The sequence below is a fragment of the Limanda limanda genome, chromosome 14, assembly GCF_963576545.1.
Source record: "Limanda limanda chromosome 14, fLimLim1.1, whole genome shotgun sequence".
NCBI lineage: Eukaryota > Metazoa > Chordata > Actinopteri > Pleuronectiformes > Pleuronectidae > Limanda > Limanda limanda.
Genome location: NC_083649.1, coordinates 13,397,056 through 13,415,184, shown reverse-complemented (window position 1 = coordinate 13,415,184; position 18,129 = coordinate 13,397,056). Strand labels below are relative to the sequence as shown.

General features: G+C 39.5%; 3 protein-coding genes across 4 annotated transcripts; 1 reads left to right on the top strand and 2 right to left on the bottom strand.

The window, feature by feature from the left end:
- Positions 1–149: 149 nt before the first annotated feature.
- On the bottom strand, positions 150–4,367 carry LOC133018881 (uncharacterized). 2 transcript variants are annotated; one of them, XM_061085202.1, is made up of 4 exons: positions 4,220–4,367; positions 2,334–3,188; positions 1,874–2,176; positions 150–1,324 (listed from the first exon to the last, which is right to left on the bottom strand). In XM_061085202.1, exons 2-4 carry the CDS (start codon positions 2,646–2,648, stop codon positions 671–673), a joined length of 1,272 nt encoding a protein of 423 aa, XP_060941185.1. In that variant the 5' UTR covers positions 2,649–3,188; positions 4,220–4,367; the 3' UTR covers positions 150–670. The 2 variants fall into 2 exon arrangements, with proteins under 2 accessions (XP_060941185.1, XP_060941186.1); XM_061085203.1 differs by lacking the exon at positions 4,220–4,367 and having other exon boundaries at positions 2,334–3,205.
- Positions 4,368–4,393: 26 nt separating this feature from the next.
- rabgef1 (RAB guanine nucleotide exchange factor (GEF) 1) lies at positions 4,394–12,024 on the top strand. Its single transcript, XM_061085201.1, has 9 exons — positions 4,394–4,520; positions 5,773–5,964; positions 6,186–6,391; positions 6,527–6,693; positions 6,879–6,960; positions 7,312–7,444; positions 7,640–7,731; positions 8,120–8,376; positions 8,884–12,024. Exons 2-9 carry the CDS (start codon positions 5,786–5,788, stop codon positions 9,301–9,303), a joined length of 1,536 nt encoding a protein of 511 aa, XP_060941184.1. The 5' UTR covers positions 4,394–4,520; positions 5,773–5,785; the 3' UTR covers positions 9,304–12,024.
- Positions 12,025–13,023: 999 nt separating this feature from the next.
- On the bottom strand, positions 13,024–16,421 carry kcnj6 (potassium inwardly rectifying channel subfamily J member 6). Its single transcript, XM_061085856.1, has 2 exons — positions 15,521–16,421; positions 13,024–13,706 (listed from the first exon to the last, which is right to left on the bottom strand). Exons 1-2 carry the CDS (start codon positions 16,419–16,421, stop codon positions 13,354–13,356), a joined length of 1,254 nt encoding a protein of 417 aa, XP_060941839.1. The 3' UTR covers positions 13,024–13,353.
- Between the last annotated feature and the right edge of the window lie 1,708 nt (positions 16,422–18,129).

The following is an 18,129-nucleotide window of genomic DNA, read 5'->3' as shown; positions in this document are numbered from 1 at the left end:
GTTCATGCATAAATAACATAATTCAGTTGTATGATAATACAACATTGACAGCTATTTTACTGCACAACTAGTAGGTTACTCTTAGCTTTGATACCATTGTATCAAGACTTAGACTTATTTGGTTACATTTCAGGAATCATGGGCATGTGTTTTAAGTTGAAATAGTTTAATATATTTCACAGTTTATGGAAAGATTTACAATGAATCAAAGCACATGAAGTAAGAAATGGTGACAGCAACAAACAAACCTCTGGCAACCGAAGCAATATAAGTGTGGAACATGTGATAGAAACTCATCCAGCAGAAATCACTCTCAGTCCACTGTTTTCATATTGTCAAAATCCTTTCAACTTGAAGAAATAATTGGGCAAGTCGTATACACCTACAATTCTTTATAATGAATGTTAGATACTGCATTAGCAATGTAGAGTTTTTCTTTCCCTTTTTTAAAAGAACTTCAACTAAATCATAAAACTGCAAATTAAAAATAAATGCTGTCCAACCCTGTAATAATTTTTACCTCCATATTATGCAATATCCAGTTTAAGAATTCTCACAATCACTTTTATGCCAGCTATGAATGATAATTTAAAAGATGAAACAGATGATTGTGTCCCATATAAGAGCACAATGTTTAGTTTGAGGAACTTTAACTGCACACTATTCTAGTCTAACTTGCCTTGAACTCAATGTCATTCCTCTGCCTGCACAGGCTGCGGAGAACTTTCTCAGGGAACAGGAAGACGTTTCTGTTCCGCTCCAGGTCCTGAGCATTTATAACACGAGTCACCAAAGCTTGCTGTATGGCTGGAGACTCACAGGGGTGATGCTGCACGTTGTGACTCACATTCCTTCCTGGCTCAATGACTAACAGGCCCAGCATGCTGGCTTCCTCCTCCCTGTTATATTCTGTCACATTGGTGAGTGTCTTAATGCTTCCCATGCTTACAGTGGTTTCATTGCTTCCCTTTGACACACTGACTCCAAACTCTTCTGTGGTTCCATGTGTTTCACAGTTTCTGCTTCCGTCAGCAGTTGAATTGGTTGCAGTTGTCTTATTTAATCCATCAGTGGAGATACTTGTACTAACCTGGCTAACATTAAAAAGGCGATTACCAGAGCAGGCCTTATTGGTCATTTTGGATTTCTTGGTTTGTCTTGGTCGACTGGTGGTCCCAATTGTGGGTTTTTGTGAACCGGGAGCTGTTTCCTTGGTGTTTCTGCGTAGATAGGCTGTGTAGCCCTGAACCAGGAGACCTATCCCTGACTTATAAGACAGACGCAGCGACTCTGCCGATCCAAGTGGCACAGAGTGCAGCCGCACCTGTTGGACAAGAATAAAGGTGAGTTCAGGGCTGATGTAAAAAACATGTGAACACAGACATTACATACACTTTGCAGTTGATTCTGCAAAGTAATTAGCAGACAGTGGCTTATTTAAACATCTGAGAGTAACATATTAACAATGCGATTAATTTAGAGCTGGGATTGTTACAACCCAATTAATCTCAGTCCAATATGCTCCCTCTTTTTGCTCTGTATTTGGTCTCCACCAATTTATAAGGGGAAACACGTCTGCGAATGTGGAAAAAAAATTGCCACAAGTGATGTCTATAGACATAATCTATTTATAGAATAAATCTGTGGGAGTTGAGACAAAACTTAGCTTTCCAGACCTTTGTAGCATGCACCGTATTTTTCCTTGAACTAGCAACTTGAGGCTACATGCCACATAGAGTTTGAATGTCATTGTGGGTAATGTACGCACTGGATTTTGATAAGGTCATTGTGTAAAAGGACACTATCCCTGGCACATATACATAGCAGATAATAAGAACAAGCAATTTAGCTTGAGCCTTTTCAGTCTCCTGACCTGGTGTATTCTCATGTGCAGATGAAATGCAGCTCCTGTCAGCCACTGCTGCATGGACACTGAACTCATTCTCTTCTTTTTGGTCATCCTCTCAAAATGGTCAATTAGCTCAAGTTTCAGCCATCTGTCATAGAGCTCTGTGGTCTCAGCCATCTTCTCCTCATTGTTACCAAACTCAGGGATCAGGCATAGGTAGCTATAGATAATCCTGCCAATTCTTGAAGATGTGCTGATGCCAAAAATATCCTCATCCTGGGGTCTCTGAGTTGACAGGTCCCCCTCGGTCGATCCTTCTGTTCGGACCTGGAGAGATATCAGAAAAGAAATGGGTGCTCGAAGAAAAATCATGGGATTACCAAACTCAACCGAAACTTTGGCTTATTTCACAAAGCTGCATGCTTTTAGACCAGTATTCAGTAATGACATACAAGCTAGACAAAACAAAAAAGTTTTCACCAACTTGTTGAGCAATCTGGTCAAAAAGCAAAGACAGAGCTAGAGCAACAACCCCAACTCCTCCATAGGTAACTACTCTGCTGCCTCCCAGCTCTCTGGTCAGGCTCAGGCTGAATTCAGTCCGCTGCTCCCTGCTCATGCTCCGCTGTATGAAGGCATGTTGATGCTGCAACGCTGCAGAGGAGTCCAGTGACAAGAAGGTGGTGAGGACCGGGTCCAAGGAGATATCAGGAATGATGCTGGCATCTCGAGCCACAGAAAACAGTTCCTGAACAGTGCCTGGAGAAGGAAGACACAAACTGCGACCCGTCAGGATCATGGCTCTCGTCTAACCAGTGTGCGTTGGCATGTGTTATCTGTCTGTCTGTTCGTTTGTGTGTTTACTTACCCCAGGCAGATTGGTGTTATCAGCATGACCAGCAGTCCAGTGAAGGACTCATGCACATGAATACAAATGCACATAGGCTAAAATTATAAAAGGCTAGTTTCAAGTAGTAACAGGAGCATCAACCTAATTTTATGCTGGGACAAAGCCACGTACTGCAGTTATCTACAGGTCTATTATTTACTAGTATAAAGGATTGACTTTAATAATGGTAAAAAATGATTTAATAACAGCTTTTTTGGTTGTGGAGAATCCTCTTTCATCATGTCACTATAGGCTGCTTAACTTCAAGTCTGTTTGTTTACTTTCCTCTCTGTAAAACAATGATCTTTTTTTTTCCAAGTGCAGGGTATCAGTCAGAGTTGTTATCCAATGTTCGAAAGTGGGTACATCCGTTTTCCAGGGTTGGAGAATAATCTTCATTGCACAGAGAAGGCCATAGGACAGAAGATGTTGTTTTTCACTCAGACATAGCTGTGAAGTAAATCTACATTTAGCACACATTGGTGATACTTGTTGAAATGTGTATGCAACTTTTATTTAGAGTAATTTAATCTATGTACAATTTTAACCTGTATCAAACAGTGTCTGGCATTGATGGAATATTTATTAACATAATATAAACCTTTATTCTAAATGTCCTCCATTATTTCAATCCCCAGTTCTTTTCCCCATTCTTTCTTTATAGTATTTGTCTTTATTGGTCCCAGATCTTGTAAAAATATCATATATAAACTAAATGGCCTGTCTTTCCACTAAAAAATCTTTCAAACATTGATCTAACATATCTGGCTACGCTGTTTCTGCACTTTTTGTAATCAAATAGGTATTTTAGACTCAGACACAACCTCTGAACATTAACCTTAATGTCAATAAGCAAGCAGTCAATGCCCTCTGAAGGACACATTTACTCTGCTGGCACTGCAGCAAACTCCTTTTTCAGTAAATCTGATATGGGACCAGGAATTAGTCAATAATATGTGATGTCCAGGAATAACACTGAAGACTGTTGGAATGAAGTGAGAATCAATGTGACCATGTTCAACAGTTTAAATACCCAATTTACTTTTACATTGAAAACAGGACTTTAAATAACACACCTACTTGTTGTACTCAATTTTACATCATAATATTATGACTTTAATAGTAGGAGCAAAACATTGTATTACAGTTACATAATTTCAATCACGTATCTTATTGTATTAGAAATACTTTTTCTATACAACGCTTTTTCTATATATATATATATATAGAGAGAGAGAGAGAGAGAGAGAGCGAGAGAGAGAGAGAGAGAGTGATAGATAGATAGATAGATAGATAGATAGATAGATAGATAGATAGATAGATAGATAGATAGATAGATAGATAGATAGATAGATAGATAGATAGATAGATAGATAGATAGATAGATAGATAGATAGATAGATAGATAGATAGATAGATAGATAGATAGATAGATAGATAGACAGAATATCTGTTTAACATTAGTATTGCTATGAACTCACTCGGCTGGACTCTGTGACCCTTGCTCTGCAGTTTGCATCCAGCGTGACGTCATTGACCACTCCTTGTAAATAAACTCTCTCGCAGATATATGTTATCCCTTTAATCAAAAATCATTGGATAAAACCCTAAACTTTGAGATCGCAAGCTGAATAACAAATACACAAGTAAACAGATGAAACCACCAGGCTGTCGCGTTGTCGTCTCGATGACGTCAGTGGCGTGACCTGGTCTGATTGGTGGTCAACACGCAGCGGAGGTTCCTGCTTCCGGTTTCAGATCAGATCGGGGACAACGGAGCAGGTGAGCAGGAAAACACAACAACTACATGACATGTGAAAGATATGCGATCAGACACTTAACGCGAGGTTCTTAGCGGAAGTCCTCTCTGTTATCGCTGCGTAAAACACGGCTAGGATGTTTTTAGCTAGCAGAGCTGTCGACACATTAAAGGGACAATAAAGGAGAACCTCGGGGATCAACAGAGGACTCTCGATGGACTAATGAACACGATCTCTACTACACCGGACACCTAAGAGAGATGTTGCTGTCACCATCCCTACGATCAAAACACACAGAGTGATTATCTGTATCGCTCCCCCCAAAGTTACTCCAAATCATCTGCGTCTACGTCATTAGATTAGTTGCGTATAACTTTACCGTCTGATTCATGTCCTCCATAACCCAGGTGCAGCTTGTCAAGAAGTGGGACTAGAAAAAAAAGGTTTTAACGATTTAGTGAGTCAAGTTTTATTATATCAATTTGCTTCCATTTTGTCTTTATCAATGAATGAACACACGGAAGTACAATATTCACTTTCTCACATTATTGTTAATATGAAAAGCAATCCCTTAGATTTTTAAATACCTCTTATCCTAGTTGGGTTAGCAGGGGGAGTGGGAGTCCATCCCAGCTGACAGTGGGTGAGAGGCAGTGTATATTCCTGCACAGGTCACCAGCATATTAAAGGGCCAACATAGAGAGTCCTAAGGACCATTCACACTCACATTCACACCTAAGGACCATTTAAAGTCTTCAGTAAATGGAATCTCAATGTTCTTGGACTGTAGGAGGAAGCTGGAGTATAGAAATAGCAAAGTTGATATAAAAATATTTGTCCAACACTGAGTCTGACGTAAGCATTGAAAGATCATAAACAGAACGTCTGAAGCAAATACTTTTTTGCTGATAAGTGCAATTAAAAAATAATGGGGATCAATTTATAATCAATAATTTATGAATTTGACAAAACAGAAGACATGAATGTAAAATATAGAGAGCAAGGAAAATGTTCAGATCTAATTATTAATGTAGGAAGTAATTTGCTTACACACTCACCCCATAATGAAAAATATGCACTACAGGAAATGCCTGTTTTGGAAATCGACTAAACTGATGATAAATCGTGGTCAACTGTGAGATTTGAGTATTAGACCCAGTGCAAATAAACTGTGTAATATCTGAGAGCATCAGCAGGCAGCAGTATCGAGATCAGTCTGTTCAGCAGCGCATACAAATGCACTTATAAATCAGATGCTGATATTTTAATTCCAGATCGTGCGGCATTATGAGTCAGCGGACAGAGCGGCGGGGGATACATGTGGACCAATCAGACCTGCTGTGCAAAAAGGGATGCGGTTTCTACGGTTACACAGCATGGCAGGGTCTGTGCTCCAAGTGCTGGAGGGAGGAGTATCAGCGGGTACGGCAGAAACAGATCCAGGATGACTGGGCCTTGGCAGCAAAGTAAGAACAATTTACAGTTGCCTCACCATGCACGGCTTGTTCCTGAAACATATGCAGAGGAAAATAAAGGCTTGCCTCTTTTTAATGTATCAGCTTGTTTAAGATTGAATATATGAAAAGCTTGATATGCATTTATATGCAGATCAAATGACATAATTTGCCAGTTCGGGTGTGTAAAATTGATTACTGAAATATTCTCCATTAATTTGCTTTGATCCTAGGCTGCAACGGGAGGAGGAGGCAGCGTATGCCAGCAGTCAGGGAGCGCAGTCCCAGCCCCAGGCCCAGTCCACTCCACCACACCCAGGACACGGCTCCCTAGGTCCCTTTTCCAAGTTTGAGGAGAAGAAAACCAATGAGAAGACTCGAAAAGTGACCACCGTTAAGAAGTTCTTCAGCCCTTCATCACGCACCGCTTCTAAGAAAGGTATAACGTTACAGCATGGTGTTACTAATTAGTTTTACTGAGAATTGTTCAGAAGATTCATGACTTCACGTCGAAGTTATTTAAGTGACAAGGAGTTTGTGGGGTCTAACAAAGACTGTGGTTCCTCCTCCTCAGAAGCGCAAGAGGGCAAATCGCCCAGCCCGTCGATTAGCCGCCAAACCAGCTTCGATACAGACCAAGTGTCCAAGGACTTTGTGGACTTTCTGAAGAATCTCCAGAAGCCCGGCAGGGAGATCCACAAGCAGTGTCGAGCCTTCATAGTCACCATGTCGAGCAAGAAGGTTTGTTGTGTTCAGTGACTTGAAATCTAGTAGCATGATAATTAACTGTTAATTGTTTTCCCTGACCCAGGCCTCTTTTCCCCAAAATCACCTTTAAGTTAAGATGATCATAAAAAGTTGATCTTAAGAAATGACCAAATTTTAAAAAGGGTTTTCCAAAAACGTCCAACTTCTTGTCTTGACAGGATCTCGGTGCTGATGAACTTTCAGAGTGCGTTCAGGATTTCTACCAGCACTTGGCTGACCGCTTGATGGGTCACTTTAAAGGTTTGACGAGACATTCAACAATTATGTTTAGAAAACATTGACATATTTGACTACTAGTTCAACAGCATCATATTGCATGTTTATATTGTAATATAAAGAACATTGTTCCTCATTTTCGCTCCTTACTGGATTGATAAACATAGCCAGGTGATAACCAGCATTGTGAGGTTCGATTACCCAAAGAGAACCTGACTAAACTGACCCCACCTCTTAATTCAGGCTCCTCTGTTGTACTTGACCACATACTGTGTGGAGACAGTGTGTTGTGCCCACTAGGTGGCAGCATAGGCAGGGTTTTCCACTCGGGTGTTAAAAATGTGACTGTGATCTGATTTATGTGTTGTTCGCCAGGCTCTTCAGATTCTGTGGAGCAGGTGATGGACCAAGTGGAAAAGTACATAATGACTCGACTGTATAAGAGCGTGTTCTGTCCAGAAACCAGTGATGACGAGAAGAATGATCTGGCCACACAGAAAAGAATAAGGTGGGAACCCGTAGTTTCCATGATTACAATACAGTATTAATGAAGGGAAGTGGAACAATCCACACATATTCAGACTTGATACATTTCTTTTGAGAGTTTTACTTTAGTGAGAAAAAAAACTGTGTATTGTTGTGTCGTTATCCCCCAAAACAGCTTTAGGAGCGCTCCAATGAATATTATGTTGTTCCTTTGCAGGGCTTTACACTGGGTGACCATAGAGATGCTCTGTGTGTCCTTTGATGAAGAAATCCCTGAAGTCTCTGATAATGTGGTCAACGCAATAACAGGTCAGAGAGTATGCCTGAATGTCACTCAAATTGATACTTTTTGCCACATGTATATATCATATGTGGACCCGTTGACACAGCGAAAAGAATGTGGCCATATGCGTCACAGATCATCTCTGAATGTGGTCTGAGTGATCTGATCTCAGGACGCATTTGGGTGAGTTCAGACCTGTACTTAGATCTGTCCACTTGTGATGGATCACTCAGGATGGACGTTAATACCAAGGTCTAATAGTTTCAGCTCTAGAAATGATAGGTATATATTTTGTAATTTGGTTGAACTGAACCTTTATTATATATATATATATATATTTTAAACCACCTGAATATACAAAAATCTATCCTCCCTTTGACTTAAACTCCGTGTATTTATCTCTGACTCTTGCAGATATCATCGAGATGGACTCAAAGAGGGTTCCTCGGGACAAACTTTTGTGCATCACACGCTGCAGTAAACACATCTTCAGTGCCATTAAGATCACCAAGAATGAGCCGGCCTCCGCTGATGACTTTCTCCCTGCGCTGATCCACATCGTGCTCAAGGCGAACCCTCCGCGACTCCAGTCCAACATCCAGTACATCACTCGCTTCTGTAACCCCAGCAGGCTGATGAGCGGAGAGGATGGATACTACTTCACCAACTTGGTGAGTTTTTACTTTACTTCAGTTCTTTTGAGTTTGAGCTGGAGGCCTCTTGTCTCACAGTGGTACTGTATAAGTTCCTAGTGTGCTACTATAGTTTAGCATCATCTGTAAAATGTAAATCTATTTATATCATTTATAGGACCTGTTGCTGTAGACAGAAAATCTGAAGAGAAATACTCACATCATCAGCATAAAATAATAAATAAACAATTTTAGTGGGGATAATTAATAATTGAAATTGTTCAATATTACATAACTTTACAGGTTAAAGCTTGTTAATTGGTATGATTTTCTGTTTTCTTAGTCTTATTGTTAACTGAATATTTTTGGACAGTTTGGTGATAGACACAAGCTATTTGAATACATAACCACTTTCGGGAAATTATTATTTTTACTTATTTTACATTTAACAGACAAGCCGACAAATCCATTACTCTGACAGAGCTTTGCTAGCTGTTTCATTGTTTCATTACCATTATTTTCAGTTGTCATATCTTTTTATTTTAGTGCTGTGCAGTGGCCTTCATCGAGAAGTTGGACGCTCAGTCTCTCAACCTCTCTCCGGATGAATTTGAGCGCTACATGTCAGGCCAAGCTTCACCGCGGTTCAGCACCTCAGACGGCGACTGGCCCCACGCTGGTTCGGAACCTGACGTGACCGCCACCAACCCCGCCCTGGCTCAGCTCAATCACAATCTGGAGCTGCTGTCGGGCCTCAGCAGCAAGCAGGAGAGTCTGATGGAGGCCGCTCAGAGCCTGCAGGCCGACCTCATCGCCTGGCCCGAGGCCGTGCAACGGGAGGTGAACGGAATCGTGGAGAAATACCCTCTGGAGATTAAGTCTCGCACAGTCTCTGCCATTGATGCCAACAACATGGAAAATGACAACCTACCACCACCGCTCACACCCCAGGTGTTTGCTGGGTAGTGGAGTCTCCAAAGGGAGGAAACGTACTTGCAGCTAAGGTACTCCTGCTTTAAGTCAGCTAACTACCTGTGCTTTGAGTTTGATGGTAACATCCCACATGCAACCATCTCCAGTAAAGTTTACAGCCTCACCTTGCTGAGTTGCTTCTGCACCTTAAAGGCCCAGTGTCCTAAATCACTCCTTATATCATATGTGGTACACTCTTTTTATTTTAATATTTCCACTAAATGGTGCCCTTATACAATGCAAAGAGAAAGGTAAAATCAGTAGCGTATACTGCAGCTGTAATTGAGTGCCTAATATATATGGAGTAGTGGATGAGGTAGTGATTTCAGACACAGCGTCAGTCACACCAGCATTATAAACAATAACATTTCACACTATCAATCAATACATTTCAATATAATCACAGTGATCAGTGGATTTCCCCACAAGGCAAAGTTAATCTGCTCCAGTGTTGCCAGATGTACGCTAATTATTGTATTTGTATGATAATCTTGCCCTCTGTCCGATCAATAATCAACGGTGTGCGATAATGTGATCATTTTGCGACATGTAGTATTATCAGGTGTAATCGATTACGACTCTATTAACGCATCTTTTCTCATGTTAGGACCTACAAGCACTAGCATGTTAACTAGCTAAAGTTGTTCACCAGCTACCAAAGGAAAGGTCTCACTATATTTACTGGCAGATAAAAATACAGCTAATTGTTCTTGTAGTTTCTTAAAGAGGTAAACACTAGTAATAATACTAAATAAATTACTTGCTATTTGGACCTTAAACATTCAGCATTATCTGAGTTACTTCATTGATCTTTAAATGTTTATGGTATTGCATTAAATTGTTCCCCTACATTGCACATTTGCTTATGTTAAAATGCTGATGATGGCTAGTTATAAATATATATATTTATATTTGCTTTGTTAAACACGGACTCTCTTGAACTTGTATTTTATTTTCAGTGACAATAACGATCCGCTTTCACACCTCTGTGTCAACTCACATTTGGACTGGTTCGAGCATCTTGATATAGGTACATTTGTACATTATATTGGTTAGGGCATTAATAGCAACGCCATCCTCTTCAAAGCTGCTTCTCTTTCATCACATCTGCCAAATGTCACCGTTTTCACTCTTTGTTTTTCTGTGTGGAGTCAGTTTGACGTTTCAATATAGGAACATAACTCCTTTTCTTGCTGTGTTTTAATATTTTGTGTTGAAACCGAAATCCAGCTGTAAAAAGAATAGAGGAACCACAGAACGAGTCTGTCAAGTTGTTTGGTTAAAATATCAAATGAACTTAAAAAGCTCCTTCAATTTTATTTTTTGTTTTAATGAACACGTTTCAACATTGTGCTGACTTTTTAAAATTTAGTGTCTTGTTAGGCTTTCCACACATTTGTTTCTATAATGAGTCTTTGTTATAAGTTAGTAAGCATCTTATACTATGAAAACTGTATTTAAGATATTAAGTTTGTTGTTTTATGATTTTCAGTATAATGTTGAGTATAACAGCATGCTGTTGTCGTCTGACTGCTGCCCTATCACCGTCAAAATGTATAATATCACTTTTAACTCTCGTGAAGGGACAACTGATGGTTTAAGTTAGGTTACGGAAATTTACCACACTCCGCTGCAAAGAGAACTAGAGCTCTGTGTGATAGGGTCACGTGTGTTTTTAAAAAATCCAGACACTAGCAAGATGATGTTAGTTAGTTAAATGGTTGCTCTTATTTCCTTTAGCTACCTAGTGTTTTAATTAGTTGGATTGATGTTTTTTTCCATTTTTAAATCTAAAATGAAATATCTGAAAGAGCAGCAGACTCTATATTTATAAAAGGGAAGCTGAGTAGAGTCAAAACCATGAGTATAAACATATAAATGAATATGTTTTTTTTTTTTACAAATTAAAAGTTGAGGAACTATATAGAATTCGTCTGGTGACGTTAAAAACTAACGATTAATTGAACCTAATGATTATTTTGTTGCCAGAGCTTGAATTATGTAATTCCTCTGTGCCATTGACCTCCATTTCTGTTAAAAAAAAAGAAACTCCTGTATGAGGGACATCTGCTAAAGACCACAATGCCCAGTTGTTAAAGAAAAAGAACGAGAGTTTCCTTTGAAACTGAATCTATACGTGTGACCTGTTTTTATAGATTTAGAACTACCCTAGAAACCATGTGAGCTAATCTGGGCCGGGTAATGGCCGACAGGGGACTAATGTTTAACATGGACTAACAAATTCTTGGTTTTGGTCTTTTCATTACACTTGTTGATTATAAGAAAATCCCGATAGATTTCAGCCTTATCCTTCAAAAAATATTGGGGAATGTGAGAACATTTTTTACCAAAATATCAAACATTTCATGGCTATGATTAAACAGTTAACACTAAGTGAATCCACTGGAAAAATGATCTCTAAAGAGTGTGCACACGTGTACAGAGGAGAACTGGTACTGTTTTAGAGTTATATCACATGAATCATATAAGTATTTAAATGATGAGGTGTCACCAGCTTGTTTTGTTGCCTGGAATTATTTGGTAAAAAATTAGCCTAAATAAAATTAGAAACTAGAGCATTCTTTCGACAAAGTGAAACTAACAATATCGCAGTTAAAGGTATGAGAGTGTACAAGGTGTATGATAATTCTTGCATTTTTCATTTGAGTGAAATAAAGAAGAGAATGAAATGAAACAAAGGACTTTAGTCTTTGTGGCAGGTTAACTGTAGAAATACAGTATATACATACAATAAACAATAAGTTATACTGTGTCTTTTTTGTTTGGTAAATGTAACAGAGGTATATTTCCTATAATATGATTAACTGTATAATAATAATAACCTCTTTGGTAAATATGGACCATTTTCTATACTGTATTTAACTACCATTTGTCAACCGCTCACATTTGTCTAACAACAATTGTTAGTAGTTTTTACATTATAAAATGCAGATTAGTTCATATTACTAATGCAATCACTCTACTTTTCTAAAGTAGAAGTTTGACTGAAGTTCCTTTTCTTGTAAGCAAATATTTTAAAGTGTGGTTAGAAAAGCATCTCAGTGCTTTTTCCACCACTGAAAACCATATGACACATTTGAAAGCATTGATAAGCACATTAACAAGGTTCATGTACAAAGAAAAAAACATCATCAGCAGCAGCAGTTCACTGTTTATTCTTGTTTGATACTGTTGGGTGACGTGAGGGGTTTCTGGAGACTGGAATAGTGACAAACTTTCTCCACTAGAGGCCTCCGATGTGCAAAAGTGACTAAATGCAGTTTTAAAGGGCCATTGTGTGAAGTCACGGGGCTGTAAACAGCGAGTCATGGCTTCTCGAGGAATAGTATCGTAGTCGTGTAGCACGACCTTAAACAACACCTATCATTTTGGGAAGAATTTGTCATTGGTTTCAACTAGAGTTTGCATCCATTGAGATGTGAGTTTTTCTTCCAACATTATCCTCATACTGTATATATACAATACAATATAAATTAACTGCAGATAATGTGTATACATGCTTATATATATATATATATATTTGAAAAAAACAAATAATGAAAGCTTTATACATACAGTAAGGCATAGAATATATACAGAACCATCCTAAAGGAATTAGTATCAAACATTTGTCAAATATTCACACCGCAACAAAACAAAAAATTCAAAACATTTTATAGTATATACAAAAATACTTATACAAATGACCCTAGGAATGTTTTTAATAGAAAAAATTATAGGAATCTCATCAGGAGGACATCATATTATATTTGAAACATGCACTTGCCGCGAAGGGGTTTCAGTTCAGCGGTGGGCCACATGTCAAGATGTTTACTTGTTGATTTTGGGGGGTAAATTAATCACTGAGTTAAAGCGGATCTTGGTGCAGGAAACTTGGTCTACTGTGCTCATTGGTCCTCAAATTAACACTGTGCTTTTCAACTTTGTGGGGTCATCCCAAACGGGAGGCGTAGAATACAGTCCACTAATCTCATATGGGCATTAAATTTGCCGTCCTTCCCTCCTCCTCTCCTGTTACATCGGCTACACTTTGGACTCGCTCTCTACATTGGCAACGTCCCCGTTCCGCTCAGTCTGCTGACCCTTACCCTCGCTGTCCGTGCAGGTCTTGGTCTCCTGACCCTCCTGCTCGGACTCCTGCAGCCCCTGCTGACTCAGCTTACTGGCCAGTGACCAGGTCAGGGGCAGCCGGGCGCGGTTCATCATGTCAGCCAGCTCTCTGGCACTGCAAGCGGGTGTGTTGGTTTCGTAGATGTCATGGAAGCTGTTGTAGTCCACCTCGTAGAAGCCGTCCTCTAATGTCAGGACTGGTGTGAAGCGGTGGCCCCACTTGATCTCTCTGCTGATGTACGAGCTCCTCGCCTGGCACGTCATGCCTGGAAACACAGCACAACATTGAGGACTAAACAATTCAAAAGAAGAGTCTAGTTTGGGCCAACTTAGAGGATCAGTTCATCCCCATACAAATAAACCTATTTCCCAATTTTCTCTCATGGTATGTAATCATGGTTTGTCTTTTTTATGTCCAGGCTTTGTCTCTCAGTTTTCTCCCTCCGTCCCGGTGCACTGGTTTGATTGGAATTTATTTTACGGCGCTCACCCAGTCTGTCAAAATGATGAAGTATGATCTTGTTCCTATGGATTCATTGAGCTATGCTGCTACAGTGTTTATGCCTTTATTGATTCATGTCTTGATTCATGTTTTGCCCCACTAGCACCATTACAAGCATGTAAAGCAATAAATACCTTCTGATTCTGATTCTGATGTAGAATCAGCTGTTAGAAGTTCCATCTTTATATTTTATTCATGAATCTACAGACAACTATCAGGGAATCACTTTTAAACGAGACATATATACAGTATATAATGTTTTTATGTGATGTTCTCACTGAATCCAACAATATGCGTAGGACAATAAGAGTAGCCTAAAGATTTCCATCGGACACTCACTGGGCTGTGTGGGTTGACCAGCAGGCCACACTACATAGATGTAATTCCTGTTATTTCAGAACATCTCTACACACGTTCCTTTTCTGGCAGTGTCAAGATTTTATGCTGCCAGCTTTTAAGAACACACAGCATATTGCATTCTTAGTTTCAAGCATTTCTGCCAAATGGTGACAGGTGGCGTGTTTGTTTCCCTCAATATCTGGAAATGAAGCCAAAATATAAGGGACACGAAGGCCACCATCAGTTTGTCGTACAGTTCAGCTTTGAATGTAAACAGTTATTAGATGGTATGAAATCTAAGGTAAGCTGTGAATGACTGTGCATTTTTTAAAATACTCAAAGTACAAGTGCCTCAAACACACACTTAAATGCATTACTTGAGTAAATGTACTTTCATTTGTGCTCTGCTTTTCAAATCCATTTACTGGTGTTTTGATGTGTGTCATTGTGAGCTTTGGCTCAGCTGTCTGCAGGAATCCTCATTCAGTCTCCAGCAGTGGCTTCTAAACACGCCACCCAGGCATTATGTAATTGGTTCTTTTTTTTTATGGTTGAGACAAATGATTACATACCAGTTCCTTGTAGATATGCAACTACATCTTATCTAAAACACCAGTATATATTTTTATTTAGGGAATTTTAGGCTGAGGGCAAAATTATTGTTGTGGTACACAGCACACAACTAAATATAACACAAAACTAGGTTATTATAGTTAATCAGATAACCCCAGTTTCATAACAATGTATTTAATATTTGCAAAGACAACAAAATAAAGATTACTAAAATGAATCCCACCTAAGAAATGACTACAATGAGCTTCACAGAGCAGCTGGTGTGACTATAAACTGTTAGTGCTGAGTAAACTGTAATATGGTTAAAAGTATAGGCTTCCAAAGTCATTTGATTAAAGTTAGATATAATATCAAAGCTATTAAATCAAAATTAAGCAAGACTATGAATCTGTAATTATCACAAATGAGCCATGAATGATCTATCAAATAGTTGTTGAGACATTTCTTTCAGGACATACAGAGTCAGTTGTTGTACCGTTTGTTTTTAATGAATGAAATGAACAAATAATATTAGAACACTACTGTGGACAGGAGGTGTAGGTCTGTGCTCACTGACAATTAGTTAATAGGGTATAGTAATAATATATTTTCCCTGTCCAACATTGAATAACATTTGATGTAACGTCACAATTATATGCATATGACTATATGAATCTGAACACTCACCTGTGGCCTCCACCATCCCCTCCAGAATCACCACTATCTCCAGGTCCTCCCTGGACAGGTGGGCTTGGGAGACGTCCCAGAAGGGGCTGTTCTGGTTTATCTCATGGCAAATGATGAGCGGTGACACCAGGAAGAGCCTGTCGTCCCCCGTGTTGTAACCCACATTCATGTCCGTCTGGTTCAAAGGGATGAATTCCCCTTCCTTGGTCTGCTTAGACTTGATAAGCTTGGCCCTGATCGACGCCTCCACGATGTGCGAGTTCCGGAGGTCTCCGACTCTGAACATCAGGCACAGTCGTCCGTCTCTCATTGAGATTACCGCATTGGTGGAAAACACTAGAGTCTCAGCTCGCTTCTTGGGCTGCGAGATCTTGACAAACATGCAACCCACCATGAAGGCATTCACGATAGATCCCAGCACTGACTGAATTAAAAGCAGAAGTATCCCCTCGGGGCATTTGTCTGTGATGACTCTATACCCATAACCGATGGTCGTCTCCGTCTCAATGGAGAAGAGAAAAGCTGATACAAACCCGTTGAGGTTATTGACACATGGAGTCCACTGATTGTCTGATATATGGTCCAGATCGCCCCGGAGGTAAGCAATGAGCCACCACATGAAGCCAAAGAAGAGCCAGGTCACTGTGTACACCAGCACGAAGATGAAGAGGTTGAGCCCCCATTTGAGGTCTACGAGCGTGGTGAAAATGTCCGTCAGATACCTGTATGTCTCTCGAACATTCCCGTGGTGGACGTTGCACTTCCCGTCTTTCCGGACGTAGCGCTGGACCTTCCTTTCTCTGTCCATTTCCCCCAGCGGTTTAGGCAGGTTCTCACGGGCCTGCTTTGGCAACTTGGGCTTTGGTTTGTTGATGGCTGGGCTCTCCACATCCTGCTCCATGGGGGTCCTCGATGGATTCAGGCCTGTAAGAGAGGAAACATGGCAGGAATTATTTGTATTAGTTAGAACAAGTAAGTATTGATTTTGCAGAGGCTATAGGCAGGGATAGAAATACCTACATATATGACATCAAGTACTACTTAAGTACAAACTTAGACTTAATTAGAGTATTTACATTTTAAGGTACTTTGTAACTCTATTTCATGACAATTATCTGACTGCTAGACTGTGGTGGTAGCTTTTAATATAATAATAATAATAAAGTTACTTTGCTCAGACCCAGGAAAGAAAAACTGCTTTTACACCAAAATGCATTGAGTCCACATTATTGTTTCGGGTTGTTTTTATAGAAACTTGTCCATAGTGAAACATGTACATGTACTTTTTCTGTTGTCAGAAAACTGTACAAGTATGAAACAATAATTTCAGGAACACTGCATACTAATCAGCAGTCATTCTCAAGCTGCCGTGTTGTGCTGATGAAATTGTTATTTCAGAATCCCAACACTGTTCGATAAAATCATCATGGATCATTTTAATGGGACCAGCTTCATCTACATGTAAAGTGAACAATCCCAGTTAAGGAAATCTACAAGTTGAATTATCTTAGAAGCCACACAGCTTCTGATCTGTTACTCAGAAGCTTTCACCATCACCCTCAAAAGCTCAGTTTAGATCATCCACTCTCAACAACCCAAAGTATTATTTTCAGATTTACACACTATGGAGGCCATTTTGGAAAAACTCCATTTTAGTTTGGCCTGGGAGCTGAAACCGGGGAAAAAAAGAAGATGCTTTTGCAAATTTAATTCTTGATGTGGCTGTACTGTCAGAATGAGTGGCAGCTTCACAAACAAGGCATCCAAGCACATAATATCAGAAACAATAGACATCCTACTCCGCCATTGTTTCCACTATCACCACCACGTCCAGTGTGCAGATACTGTTCCACTTGTATTACTACACAGTTTCAGCAGTTTACTTGAGACACAGTGAAAACATGTCACCATCCACACAGCCAGAAGCGAGCAACACCCATCAGCGCCCACGGGGAAATCATAGAGTGAGGTGAGCACATCTCAAGAATCTGATAATTATTCACTAAAGAGAAGTAGGATGTCTAAAGTTCCGTACAGTGAAAGAAACACATCATTTTATATCACATTCTAATGGCGTTTGCCATCTGACCTGACAAACACACAGTAGGTTTCAAAGTGAGGCTGTCACCCCCAGTTTAACACCCCCCATCCAACAGCTGGGACTTGATATTCTTTTTTTTAAGCTTTCCCAGTAGAGTTTCCAGTGATATTTGAGTGTTATGTTTGAACATGTCTTTAGAGCGAAATTTGACAGCATTTCCGGCATGAAAAGAACAGCTAAAGGTCAGATTCAGTTTTCAACTGTTAGCAACTGTGTATGTTGCAGGAGAAAAATAATAACATTATGAATTGCTTTTTTTTTTAACAAACAATATGTAATTCCGGTCCAAGGAGTCGTCTCTCAAGAGCTTGGGAGCTGTCTTCACCACCGAAAATCTATCTGAGGATACTCAGGTGCAAATCTTGTTCACAGATGAGGTTATGTATTAAAAGTTTCATTCACGTTACATTTAGTAAAGCTGGGGTTTGAACCTGGTTGGAAACATTTTTGATAATGTACGTAAACAAGTCAACAAAATAATATAATATATTTATTGAAGAATTGTTAC

Bases quoted from the DNA above. Each gene is read 5' to 3' on its own strand.
- LOC133018881 (XM_061085202.1), bottom strand. From the start codon at position 2,648: ATGATCCTGACGGGTCGCAGTTTGTGTCTTCCTTCTCCAGGCACTGTT. The intron at 2,177-2,333 runs GTTGGTGAAAAC...ATATCTCTCCAG, and splicing joins TTGACCAGATTGCTCAACAA to GTCCGAACAGAAGGATCGAC. The intron at 1,325-1,873 runs GTCAGGAGACTG...CTTGTCCAACAG, and splicing joins TGCACATGAGAATACACCAG to GTGCGGCTGCACTCTGTGCC.
- rabgef1 (XM_061085201.1), top strand. From the start codon at position 5,786: ATGAGTCAGCGGACAGAGCGGCGGGGGATACATGTGGACCAATCAGAC. The intron at 6,694-6,878 runs GTTTGTTGTGTT...TTGTCTTGACAG, and splicing joins TCACCATGTCGAGCAAGAAG to GATCTCGGTGCTGATGAACT. The intron at 7,732-8,119 runs GTCAGAGAGTAT...TGACTCTTGCAG, and splicing joins TGTGGTCAACGCAATAACAG to ATATCATCGAGATGGACTCA.
- kcnj6 (XM_061085856.1), bottom strand. From the start codon at position 16,421: ATGGAGCAGGATGTGGAGAGCCCAGCCATCAACAAACCAAAGCCCAAG. The intron at 13,707-15,520 runs GTGAGTGTTCAG...CTGTGTTTCCAG, and splicing joins GGGGATGGTGGAGGCCACAG to GCATGACGTGCCAGGCGAGG.